At 33.4% G+C, this 13,705-nt stretch overlaps 1 protein-coding gene across 1 annotated transcript in view; it reads right to left on the bottom strand.

Annotated features, from left to right (window-relative positions):
* Positions 1–523: 523 nt before the first annotated feature.
* The window catches only part of LOC129743024 (uncharacterized), a 95,964-nt gene continuing 82,782 nt past the window's right edge, over positions 524–13,705 (bottom strand). Inside the window, exon 8 of the mRNA XM_055734969.1 lies at positions 524–11,971. Coding sequence (XP_055590944.1) covers positions 10,645–11,971 — 1,327 coding nt within the window. The 3' untranslated portion in view covers positions 524–10,644. The remainder of the gene's footprint in view (positions 11,972–13,705) is intronic.

Here is a 13,705-nt window from a genome sequence, read left to right as displayed (position 1 = left end):
TTCTGTAAACTCTCTACGTTAACCATTGTTTTTTGCTAATTTACATAAGTTTATAGATGATTCTTTTTGTTTTTTTTTCATCCAAAATTGCCAAAAATGCTTTTAATGTTTTTAATCTTCTTTCGATTTTCAACAAACGTTTTCCAAATTGATTCTGAGTTGATAGTACGTAATTTTTTTTCTTGCTAAATATTTTGTTTAGGCATCAAATTTCCATGGCTGGCTATGAACAATTTCATAAACAAATTTTCGCTCTGGTCTTTAAAGTTTAGCTTTACCAGAACTTTTTTTTCTGTTTTAAACCTTTTCAATTGAACATAAGACTACATATTTCGTAATAATTTAGCAGCAAACTCGGGTGATACATTTTTTTTTCTTCTTTCGATTTATGTTCCTTTTTTCTGTTTTTTTTATGTTGTTGTTGGGGGTTTTTAACGTTAATGTTTTTTGAATCGGGTTTCTAAGTTCTATTAGCGCGAGGGAAAAGAACGTTCGTCGTACGTTTTGGCTATTTTTTTTTTCGTTTTACTAGTTTTATGTAGTTTTATTAGCTCTGTGATTTGGAGTTTGGAATTCTGTACATTGGTTCGTTAGTGGAGAAAATTCGTTATTCAAACATTTAACGGATGGAATTTTTAAAACTAAGCAGCACCAACAATGAATATTCATATCAGGACTAAGAATTTCAAAATAAAATTCAAACTTCTACACAAGTGTAGTAAAGGTATCTTCAAATTTAATTTAAAAAAAAATTCGAATAAAAAAAATTTTTGTTTTTCACCAAACGCAAGTTGGAACTCAAATTATGTTTTATTCTTTTCTAACGTGAAAATCACAATCGACCTTTTGGAAAGCTAATGTAGACACTTTAACAAATAATCGCTTGTAATGATTGCGTTTGTTCATTTTCGTGGTTCATCTACTAGAAACGTTACTCAATTTATTTTTGTTTGAAATTGTATTCCAATATACAGTTTTTTTTTTGTCGATTTCACTTGTGCCGTTTTTTATTCTTTTCAGTTTGATAAATATAGATTCTCTTCATATTTTTTTGTAGTCGTGTTTGGATTTTTTTTTAATTTGCGGGGCTGCTTCAAGTCTGTTGTTTAACTGTTATGTTTGTTCCATTTGTTTATCCATTGTTTTTCTTTCTCGAAACAATGCATATATATTTTTTTCATCATTTTTCATTTTGCGCTGTGAAATTGTACAACTTTGCAGAGAAGGTAGAGTTTACAAATTATATACTTTTTATATCGTAGGTTTGTGGGGTTGTTTTTTCTCTTCTTCTAATAGTAATAAGGTTTCGTTCAGTTTTGTCTTGTGGTTTTTTTTGTTTCGGTTCGCCCATTTGGCTTGGCATTTTGTCTTAGACTTTTGGGGGATGATAAAAGTTAAATTTTTGTTTTTTGTTTTTTTTCTTCGTTTTTCCTTTGAACTTTTCTCCAAATTACAAACAGGGACTAACAAGCTATGCTCAACACACTTTCTCCCTTTTTATTCCTAAACCTTAGTCCTAACTCTATCTAACACGCTTAATCGATACAATAAGATAAGGTTAAGAGCTCAGGTCGTTATTTTTTCACGTTGTGTGTGTGTGTGTCGTAGAGAAATAATTTTTCTCTCATTTCCACTGAAAATTTGCGCTTCTACAATTGAACAACTCCGTAAAGCCTCACAAAGTTGAATGGAACGGGTTCTTACATTACTAAGTTGCACCAAAAAAATCATAACCTTCAACAGAAAATTTGCTTCCAAAGACTAATACTGATTGAATTGTCTTCAGTCAAAAATTAAATTAAAAATCGGCTAAAAAAACGGAAATAATACACCTTAACCAACATCTAACTAGAATACACAATGGAGGAGCAGTCAGTTTTTCAAGGAGTAGCGGAGATCTTGGGTGATTTTGATTGGTGGGCGAATTGAGAATCTGGTGGCTTTTATACACTCAAATTGTAGAACAGGAAGGTTGTTTCCCAAAATAAGTCGAGGCAAGATCATTTTTCCATGCAGAAGTTTGAAAATTAACAAAAATTATTTCCTTTTATTGGTTAAATTTTCATAAAATTTATTCGTCATTAAAATTTTTCACAATTTCTTTAATGCAATCAAATGCATAATGGAAAATTGAAAGAAACATTTGCTCATTCTATAAGATTTTTTTGTATAAAAAGTTCCACAAACACATTATGTTTATTTTTGAACGAACGATTACATAAACATTTTTTTTATAATTTAAATTCAGGTTGATCTATATTTCAACGGGAGAATCATTGATGACTTGGAAATGTATAGATATTTTGCAAACTCTCTGGAGCCACAATTTTCTTTAAACTTGTTCTAATTCACCAAGTTGTTTTCTTGTTTTAAAATTCATCATTATTGTAAAAAATTTCAAAATAAAGTTCGCTTAAAATATCATTAAAAAAATTAAAAAAAGACTGAGTACTCAGTTCAAATAAGAAACTTTAATTTTGGACTAAGTTTAGAATTTAAGGAAGTGATTTAGTATCAGTATTCAGTATTCAGTAAAAAGTGCAAAAAAAGTACGAAAAGCAGTGAAGGAAAACAGAATTAAAAGTAAGATATAATAAAACATACCGAATCATTGATAGTTGGAAACAATGATTGTTGTTTTATTTGGTTTAAGTCTAAAGTTGCTCAATTTTTTTCAGCCCATTTTTGGGCCGGACAATTTTACGTGAAAACCTGGCCAAATCCGGGCAACCAAAAATACGGGAAATATCCGGGAAAATTTGGTCAAAACTCAGAAATTACTCAACAAAAATCAAGAAGAAAAACGGAAAGAATTTTTTTTTCAAATCTCATCGTTTTAAATCGTACTTTTAACTCCCAGGAAATTTTTTTATGATAATTTTTTTAAAATTTGCTTGAAACATTTCGTTTTGGAGACATAAATAAAAAAAAAACAACAACAAAATTTGTTTTTATTCATTTCATCTGCCCAATAAAGAGAATAAATCCGGGCAAAATCCGAGTCTTTTTTCAATGAAATCCGGGCTATCGGGCCGGACTGTTTTCAAATGTTGTACTAAATACCCGGACAAACCAGGATAAAACCGGGCAGTCACATTAAAATATAATTTTTTTTTTCTAAAACAGATTCAAAAACCATGGAATGAAACAACTTATTCACCCTGTGCTCTTGCTAAAAGTTTACACTCTCTGGAGCCACTTTTGAGACCGATGGATTTGTTAACCTTAATTTAAGTCTATTTGAGAGAAATTAATGAACATTTAGGAAAAAAGCATTATGCTATTCAGAATCAATAAAAAAAATTTAACGTTATGAGCTGTGAATAAAAATTTAGGTTAAAAATTCATATTAAGATTTTTGTATCGGTTGAAATTTGAATGATTTCGTTTAACGTTATCAATATTAATGCTTTCTTTTTTAGACAGATTAAGCTCCAAAAAGCAAAGTTTTAAAACATCATTCAAAACTCAAAATGTTGAATTTGAGTCAAAATTCATTCAACGAATTAATGGTTAATTCTTTCACGTTTTACGTGACTGATTTGTTATTATTCGCTTGAGATTTTAAATGTTCGTATGATTGCTATTGTTATATTTAAATTTTGAAAAACTTTACTCTCAGTTTCGTAACAATAATTCCTCACTCTCTGGAGCCACAATCTTCAGCGATAATTTACAAAATTTGAACTTTGTCCCGTTTAAGAAGCTAAAGCTTAAATAAAATCTTAAATTGAAAACATGGGAATTTTGACAAATTCAATGACTAAAATTTAAAAAAAATTGTAACATTCTAAGTATGAACTCTTCAGATTTTTTTTTCGTTTGAAGCCAAAACTAGAATTGAAACAGAAATTCTTTTGTTCTGAAATCCAAACTCAGGTTCCAGCCTTAGAACATTATAGCTGGAAAATATGAAAAAAAAAACATATTCAAACAAATTTAGAAGGAATAGATTCCGTGTTCAATTTTACGATGTTCAGTCTATTAGAAACATTATGTACGGGAGACTGGGGAAGTTTGATCCTTTTTTCTTATTTTCATCATATCTTTTTGGGAAAATTTTGCAGATCGTCATATTTTGAATTTTCTGATAACATGAAACTTCAAATGTATATGCTCCAACAGTTAAAACGGTAAATGAATCCGTTGATAAACGAGGAGCGTTTTCGTAGGACTAAAAAAAATTGTAATATTTTAAAAATTACAGGAGACTTGATCCTTTATTCAAGGAGACTTGATCCTTTGATCAGGGTGCCCTAAGCTTTGGAAAAAATCATGCAAAATCTGAAGTTAAAAGTTCCATTTACATTTTTGGCCATACTATTTTTGTTTGTTGTAAAAGTTTGTCTACTACTCTATTTCCATTGCATACTATAAGGCGGGATTTTCTAATTTTTAGATCAAAGCATTTTTTTAGTCCATTTAATTAGGAAATCATTGGATTAATATTATTCATTGGATAAATATTGATTATTTCGTGCTAAGTAATGATCAAAATATCCTCAGAAGAAAATATACCTTTTTGGACTCGAGGATCAAGTGAACACATAACATACATTTTGGAAAACTTAAAAAAAATTGAAAGTTTACTATTGCTTTGATAAAATGGCATTAAGAAGTTCATAATATACGATTGACACATATAAATAAATATTTTTATTGTAATTTTTTCGTGTGAGAAACATTTTTAAGCGGTAAAAAAGATTTTCAAATCGCATTTTGTTAGTTTTTTTAAACAAAGTGCAATAACTCAAAAAAATATTTTTAGATAACAGATTTGTTGATTTGTACTATTTGGCAAATTTTCTAGAACCTTTGACCTTTATAAGGCATTCCAGTTTCGAGATATAGCTGAGGAATCAAGTATCTCCAGAGATCAAGTATTCTCATTCTCCCCTATTAATTTAAATAAAAAGAAAATCAGAGAGACACGAAAACTTGGAAGCGTGTTTTCTAGAAATTGGCTTTTTTGACTTGTGCGGAAAGCTGTACATGCTATTTTTTCTAGGAAAATACGCTATCCTATGGCTCTAAATGATGTTTTTCTTCATTTTTATTGTGGCAAACAAGCTTTACTGTCATTTCTTATGTTAAAAGTTCACTAAAATGATTTCAATTCTGAGAAACCGTAAGATTAATCAAATCTGCGGGAAACTTGTTATTTTTCCTATAAGGTTTTATGGTCAATCATATCAAAATTTGGGCAGAATGCGCGCAAAATCACGTGTTTTACGCTCATATTTGTAAACTTTTAAGAACAACTGAATATCAAAACGAAATGCTACTGTTTTTATTTGCTGACTCCCAAATAATGATAATGCATAATGGTAAAAAATCGCCCTTGTTCTAGTTTCAAAAGGGGCACCAATAGCCGATTCGAAAAAAATCATCTACCGCCATTTATATCACGACCAAGGTTGCCGAAAAAGTTCTGTGTTGTGACGAAAAAAAATTCTGACTTTCTGTGATTTTACCCTAAAATTCTGTGACTGTTTTCTGTGATGCCTTTTTCATCAATTTCATTCGAAATTCATGTCAAATTGCGTCTTTTTTACACTTTACTAATGAAAAATCAATTTTCATTACCAATTCTATCATATTATTCCATTTCAAAGATAATTATCCAAAATTTATACTGACATAAAAAGTTGAATTTTGAAAAATACGTCCAACATTTTAAAATTCTGTGAAATCTGTGAATATTCCGAAAATTCTGTGTTCTGTGACACAGATTCTGTGATGATAATTGGCTCAAAATTCTGTGAAATTATAGATTTTTCTTTGTTTTCTGCAACCTTGGCCACGACATCAGCAACAAAATTAAGATTCGTTGCCTACTTAAAGGCGTTTTTTCCATAAAGATATCGAAAAGTGTATTTCAAAAAGCGAAATTTATGATTGATTTATCAATAACAGGGTGGCCAGCGAATTCCCATTTTCAAATTTCAAGTTATTTCTCGGTTTTCCGTAAGATATTTTAAATATGATTTCCCCGGTTTTAAACAACGTACAGGTTTTTTTTTACGAAAGAAGTAGACATTTATGTGTATGAATATTTTTTGGGATATTTTGCAGAAAATAAAATATTAACAAATAGAAATTCAAAGCTTCGAGAAAATAATTTTAGTAGAAAATAACTCTAGTATCCTGCGATATTTTGTCGAATATTACAATCTTTTTTTCAGTCTTTGACAACAACTTTGCTTTTTGTTTGGATTTGATTAAATATTACTTTGATACAACGCCATGTGATCTAAAAATTTCAAGTGAAAGTTTCAATGAAAAATTTGTTTATTTTTTTTTTTTGCTTTTTACTGAATATTACTATTGAGCTCTGGCTTCTGACATTTCAAATATGATTATGAACAATTAGTTTCGATTTTAATTACTGATCCATAAATCAAAACTAAATCTCAAATTGGGGTTCATGATTCTGATTGAATTTAAATTTGAATTTCAACTAACTTGTTCGGTGGAATTCAGTTTTTGTTGGAAAACTTTGAAATATTTTTTAAATATTGCGTATCTAATGTCTGAGCTCTGGATGCTGGATTCTAAATTTGAAATAATAATCAAAGATCTAAGAATTTACAGGGTGACCACAACTTTTTCATTTTTAAATTCCCGGTTTTCCCGGTCACAATTCCGTGGTTTGTTCAAGGCTATGATTTCGTCAAAATATATCACAATTTTAAACAAATTTCATTCATTTTATTTGCTGCTTTACACTCATATTATTGAATATTTAGAGGAACTCGATTCTGTTTTACGCCCTCCTTTACATTTTCTAAATTTGATTAAGAAAACATCATACACAAAATTGTTATGTGGTTATGTGTACAAAAAAGTTGGGGTTAATGACACTATAAGGAATACAAAACATACTTTGAAGGAACTTTGAATCACGCTCACAAAAAATTAAACAATTGTGTATAAAAAACAGGATTTTTCAACCAATCAGTCGTTATTGTGGCCGTGGTAGGAAACAAAAAAATTCAAATGTAATATTCTATCATTTTCAAATATGTTGCATATAAGTATATCTACAAACAAATAAACCCTCAAGAGGATTTTTTTCCAATCTCACCAAAAGGTTACTTTTTGCTACATCGGAATTTTTACACACAAAACTGAACATTTCTAATGATTTGAAAATAAAATATTTTTTATATGGCATATAGATCATAAACCCTTCGGATTTTTTCTACAGTTTCTTAAGCAAAGTTTAAAGATAAGAATAAGAATTACTGCCACCACTGAAATGTAGAATAAACTTATTTAAAAAAAAAATCATCCAGGGTCTCAAAATTACAAAGCAGCTGAAAATTTAAATGTTTTTGGAAATTTCTGCGACATTTATATTTAAACCAACAGATGAATTTCATATGACTTCATTATGACTTTGAAATATGAATGAAATTTTTGTTGATCCGTTTGTTTTCAAATAATTGTTCTCTAAACTTACCTTCATCTTATTCAAAGAAAGTATGACAAAATAATAAACTTTTCACGATATACTTAATCCATAAAAAAGATTTTTCGAATGAAAATTAATTATTTATAGATGAGAGGCGAATGAACTAAATATTTTAAGCCTCTATAAATAAATCAATCAACCAATTATTTATAGAAATTTTTTTCAAATTTGTTCTCATCCGGTGGTTTGTTAATTTTTTTAATAATAGTTTAGTCGCTAGTTTCGGTTTGTACATGTTTCTGTCGTTTTTGAAAGTCCTGCTTAGCATTTTAAACAAAGTTCCACTAGTGAACAAAAATTGAAAAAAAAAAACAAAATAGCTGATATAAATAGTCGAACTGACAGAATTACTTTTAGAAATGAAATTACTTGGTTTGAGTCGCTGCATGAAATTATGTGTATCTGTTGGCTCATTCATTGTTTTACTTCTGCTCTCGTTTGTAAATTTGTAGAGATTAATATTATAAAAATCTAAACGGCTTACAAACTTAAAATTTTGTATATGAAAATAATTTTGGTATTTCAAATTTTAAATGAAATTCCTACATTATCACGAAAAATAGATTGTTAAATGTTTTGCGTATCATTTTGTTTATCTCTTTTCAAATTCACAAATTTCATAAAATAAACACGAACATTTGAACACCACTGAAATATTTTTATTATTGGTTGCTTATGGAAAAAAATGTCGATACTTCGAATTTCAGTAATTGGATGAGCAAGATCAATATTTTCATCTCTTTTTTTTATTTCTTGATGATGTCTGCAACAAGCTTGAAGGCATGAAAAAAAGGTCAGATAGGTTTACGTTAAAAAGTCTTAAAATAAATTAATCGAAAAAATGATACCTTGTTAATTACAAATTTCTCAACATTGACAAATTTGTGTTCATGTCTTCAGCAAGCTTGTGTGTAAATTAAAACTATTTTTATTTGGAAAAAAAGGCATTTTAACTTCATCTTCTGCTTAAAACTTTCTAAAATGACAAATAACTTACGAAAACTTGTAATTTTTTTAGCTTTTTATGATTTTCAGACCCCGGCTAAAGTTTTTTTTCCAATAATTTTGTTCTACATTTTAGTAGTGGTTATCCTTATCTACAACTTTCTCAAAAAACTGTAGAGAAATTCCAAAAAGTTAACGATTTATGAACCATATATAAAATATTTTATTTTTCAAAACAGCAGATTTTCGTATATTTGTGAAAACTTTTAAAAATAAAAAATAAAATCCAATTTCAACGAAAAAAATAAATTAAAAATCCAAATTAAAATTTGAGAATTTTCAACTGAAACAATAAAATAAAAAGGTAGATAAATTTTTCTTGTCCCATTCCCGAGAATTCCATGTTTGGAATTCCCGACAATTTCCGGAATTTCCCTAGAAATAAATAGGCTTTAAAATGGACACCCAAAGTGGGACAAATTTTTAAATTGTTGCCCAGAATAAAATAATCATTCAAATATTTGAAAATGTTCAGTGAGTTCTATTGGTAAACAAAAAAAGTTTCGAAGGCTTAATATCAAAATAGATTTATAATAAAAATTTGATGATGAAAAGCGAAATAATAATATATCAGTATTAAAGGAGGATAATAGATAGTAAATAAATATAATGTTAGGATATAAAAGTGAAAATCTTTCTTAAAATTTTGGAAAAACGGCATCAAATTTTATATCATTATCTACAGTAACCTTCAAATTAGACTTCAAAAAAACATTTTCGTTGTAACTCAGTCAAAATTAAAAAAAAAATGGATGCAAATAACTTTTTTTTAGAAATTTTGGAAATATTGACTCTCTGGAGCCACTGATCAATCACTGATTTAGGCTTCAAATAAACCTCTAATCTTGAGATTTGAAAATTGTTCCTCAAAATTACTTGAAATTTGAAAATTATAGCCATTGCTTTTGTTAGTGTTTCCCTTTACATCATAACTATTTATAGCTCAAGGGTGAATAAGCAATTAGAAAATTGTCTCTGGAGCCACTTTTCGTTTATCAAATTGAATGTAACTACAAAGCAATTGGGAAACACAAAAAAATCAACAATATACTTACGTCATCACGTTCTCACGTTTTCTCTTTCATCAATCGGTTCGGCGACATCTTTTGGGAAACATCTTTACGAAAAATAAACTTTTCAACTTTTCAAACTCCATCATTGCTAACAGTAGAAGAAAAAGTGTCAAAGTTCAATCACCACCACCGACGACTAATGTGTCACATAACGGCGGCCACCTGCCAGCCACACGAATTGTTGTCGCCACGCCATATTCCGAGTAACACCACTCTTATTTGTTGTAATTACACCCCTTCTTATTATTTTTTTCTACGAGTTGACGGGAAAAATTCCGCAACGCAATACATCGAGAGATACTTTGACTTCGGTTCAAACATACTGATAAGCACCACTAATTGTCTACGAAATAAGTACTAGCTTCCAAACTACCCTCCAACATGCTTCCACTGCTCCCGTTAGGGTGAAGATAACGATTGCTTCATGTTGATGATTCTTTTTGGGCGTATGATAATTGTAGTAAGCACAACAAAGAAAAATGCTAGCAGTCAACTGAAAAGGGGAAACTCGGGAAAGAGAAAGTTCAAACTGAGGAAATTACGTCTGAAAAAACATTCAAACAAAGGAAGGAAGTTTCTTCTAAAATAATGCCGTGCTGTATTTTTGCTTGTTTTTTTTTTCAAATTTTTCTTCATTTTCTCTAATTTATATTAAATATATATACTTTTTTTTTCTTCTTCTCCATCTATATCTCATATACGTGTATGGGCTGTACTTCGGATGAAAAAATGCTTTTAGTATCACAATATTTTCACAAGAAAAAATAAAAACGGGGAGAGGAGAAAGTTTCCCGAGCGCGCGTAGGCGCCTGGGCATTTGCTGTGGTCCAGGTTTTCCCTGGAATTGGGTGAAATAACCACCATAAGATTTGTTTTGTTGGTTGTTAAAACACTTTTCATGTGAGATGGGGGAAGGAAAGGTCACAAAACGGGTATTTTTCTTCTTCCGTATCAATTTGATTCCTGTTTGTTTTTCTTTTTTTCGATTTATGAGACAGAGAGATACTTTTTCCGTATTTTTATCTTTGAGAGTGTTCCACGTCCTTCAAATGGTTCCGGTTGACCGGATTTTTGTTTTATAGGAAGAACCTAGTGTTCCTGGCAGATTTCCGTCAGGATCCGCTTGAGGCTGTCCAGTCCCCGCAAAAAGCCACTGTCAGGGCCATGATGCACCTTGGTATTTGTGCTGCTGCAAATGAGCGTGCCACCGTTCTTGATTTCGAAGGTGGTGTGCGCAAAGTCGATCATCCTAACGTCGGCCATGCCGAGTGTGCTGGTTCCGGACGTGCCCGAAGAGCCAACTCCGCCGATGCTCGACGATTTGGAGCTTAGTTTGCGACGCAAACTACGTTGTACTTTGGCAGCTTGTCGAGAACTACCCGAGTCTTTGCCGCGGTGTCTTTTGGAGGTTTTCTCCTGTAGTAGATGATCCTCGTCTTCGTCAACCTCATCGCGTTCATCCTCATCATCGACCGGACCAGCCTCTCCACCATCGTCCAGATCATCTACATCCTCGTCCTCGTGATATCCGGCATCCGATTGATCGTGCACCTTGCCACAACTGCTGCTTCCACTACTGCTATTGTTATTGGTACTATTAATACTAATACTGTTGCTCATTCCACAACATTGCTCAGATGATGACTTTTTGGGTAAAGTCTTTTTCAACGCCGAAGAGGCCTCGCTCGACTCGACTCCGCTCAGCTTCCGATGATGGCGGTGATCCGGCGTCGAGGGAGGAACCACCCGGCCACTGAATCCGACAGCGTTAAAGTCGGAACTGGCACCCTCAACTGAAGCGGCCGTCACTCCGGACGTCACCGTTGCAGATGGGGCGACATTTTGTACATGACTCGGCACCACAAAAGCCGACGCATAATCGTCGCTACTGCTATTGCTACTGTAGTTCATCCACGAATCCATCGAGTGTGGACTGGAACTGTTGACCTGATGAGGTTGGTGCTGGTGCTGATGGCCCGAACCTTGGCCACCTTGACCGGCACTGCTGCTAACCACCATCGGGACCGGGCTGGCATCCACCACACCCGGATAGATTGTTTCTTCCGAAATAGGTACGAAGGGTGCTTTCGCTGCCAGGCCCGTTCCGGATCCGGACGTAGCAGCCGGAGCACTGGCCTTGGCGGCCGCCTTGGCTGCGGCCGCTGCCGTTGCTACCGTGGCCATCGAGGCGTTTAGACGGTTGTGGTGCACCGAGGAGCAGGAAGAGGTGTTGCCGTAGTCTTCGTGCGAGGACGACAGGTTGAACTGCTCGATCGAGCTATTGGAAGCGTCGGCATCGTAGCAGTAGGAGTTGGATTCCGCTTCCAGGTGCAGAGTTGGCTGGTCGACGGTGTCCGAGCTGATGGTGGTGGCTTGCGGCGGTTCGTCGTAACCTTCGTACACGATCAGCAGGGAACTAGAAGAAAAGAGAAATGGAGGGTATGTTAGGAGATATTTGTAGTAGGTATTAGGCACCTAAGTATTTAGTCTTGTATTGAGTGAATTTATTACAGTTCTTTTACAATTGGTAACAATGGAGCTAATGCATTAATCCAAATAAGAAAACCGCCATGGGCCTTTAAAACAAAAGAAGCTAGTTTTCCGGACCTTATTAATCGGTGAAGTCACCAGAGTTAACTAGAATCTGACAAAACTCGAGCTGAAATGGTTGCCAACAATATCGATCCGTGAGATGCATACGAACTGTGACATTTATTTTGTTTCGATTATAGTCGTTTTAACATTTTTTATGTCATTCGCGACTTATATCAACGATGCAGTTGGTGAACGTCATTGAAAAACTTATCCGGTACAACTGTGGGATTTACTCTTGGGCTCGAACTCACGGACATCGGCTCAGGAAGTAACTGACTTTCCAAGAAGAAAAATGTTGCATGGAACCAAGCTTGGTGTGTAGCATCTGCACGTTTTTGGCACGGAGGCGCTTATGCTGATCCCGAAAGAAATACGATCGAAATTGGAGCTCAAACAGCGAACTCTGGAATAATAAAGGTCATGGGAGGCAGCTTTCAGCTATTTCCCAGCTTGTCAAACGAACAGTTGATTTCTCATTGTTTATAAGTTTTTTGGCAGCCTCTCTCGCTAAATTTGAAATACCCAGAGCCCGGCTACCTTTTACTCAGACGTCGCCACATGTATGAAGCAGCCGACGGCTGATCTTAATGAACTCAGAAATCAGCGAAAAGATTACTCAGACGGCAGGAAATTCGCCACTCAGAGAACTCGAGTACTTGAAGGCGACAACTGAGTAAATGTTGAACAGTTTGTGCGAGGCGGTCGGACATCGTTTGTTTTCGTTCAACAGATACTGGAAAATTTACATGGTAAATTTTAATTTGAAATTAAATTCTTGATATCAATCCGATTTTTTTTCATATTACAGGGCACTATGCTGAAAATAATCTACCCAGGCGGTCACTAGGTGCGATGATGGTCCGAATGAATTTGGATTGAATGTCAATATGACTATGGATTTTTTTTGTAAATAAAGGTGTATGCACAATATTTCGACTTTTGCTATTCATCAAATCAAGAAATCCATCATTCGTCTGAATAATAATACAGGTTTTAACTATTCTAGCATGGAAAAAGCGGCCAAATCCGCTTTAGAATTATTCGCGAATTCTGAGTAACTATGCCTCAGTTGTCGCGAAAAGGGCTGTTAGTCAGTTCTGAGTAAAAGCCGTTTAGTCAGAACTGAGTAGGTGCGGTTTTGGCGACAACTGAGTAGCCGTCACTCTGAACTGAGTAGCTGAAAGTTAGCGAGCTATTCCGTTGAATAACAACAACATTAAGCATGTTCAATGACCGCGTCGTATCTAAAGCCTAGTCCACACTAGGCAACATGAACTGCGATTTGTGTTATGAGACGAACTTTGTTGTCTGTTGTTGTTGTTGTTGTTGGAAACCTGAGACGGTCTCAGTGTCTCCCGAAGAAAATGGAGACGCTGAGACCGTCTCGAGACGAACCGTTTCCTAGTGTAGACTAGGCTCAAAGGTGTTTGGCGTCAAAATCAGATGCAAGTTTAATCCCGATCGAAAAAGTTATTTAACAGTGAGAAAGTAGATAGAAATAGAATTTAAATATGACAAACATGTATTCACAGAAGAGCAGCGAAGACTGGACACC

This window comes from Uranotaenia lowii, chromosome 2 (assembly GCF_029784155.1).
Source record: "Uranotaenia lowii strain MFRU-FL chromosome 2, ASM2978415v1, whole genome shotgun sequence".
NCBI lineage: Eukaryota > Metazoa > Arthropoda > Insecta > Diptera > Culicidae > Uranotaenia > Uranotaenia lowii.
The sequence above is the reverse complement of the archived record's forward strand: the minus strand, read 5'-3'. Positions and strand labels throughout refer to the sequence as shown.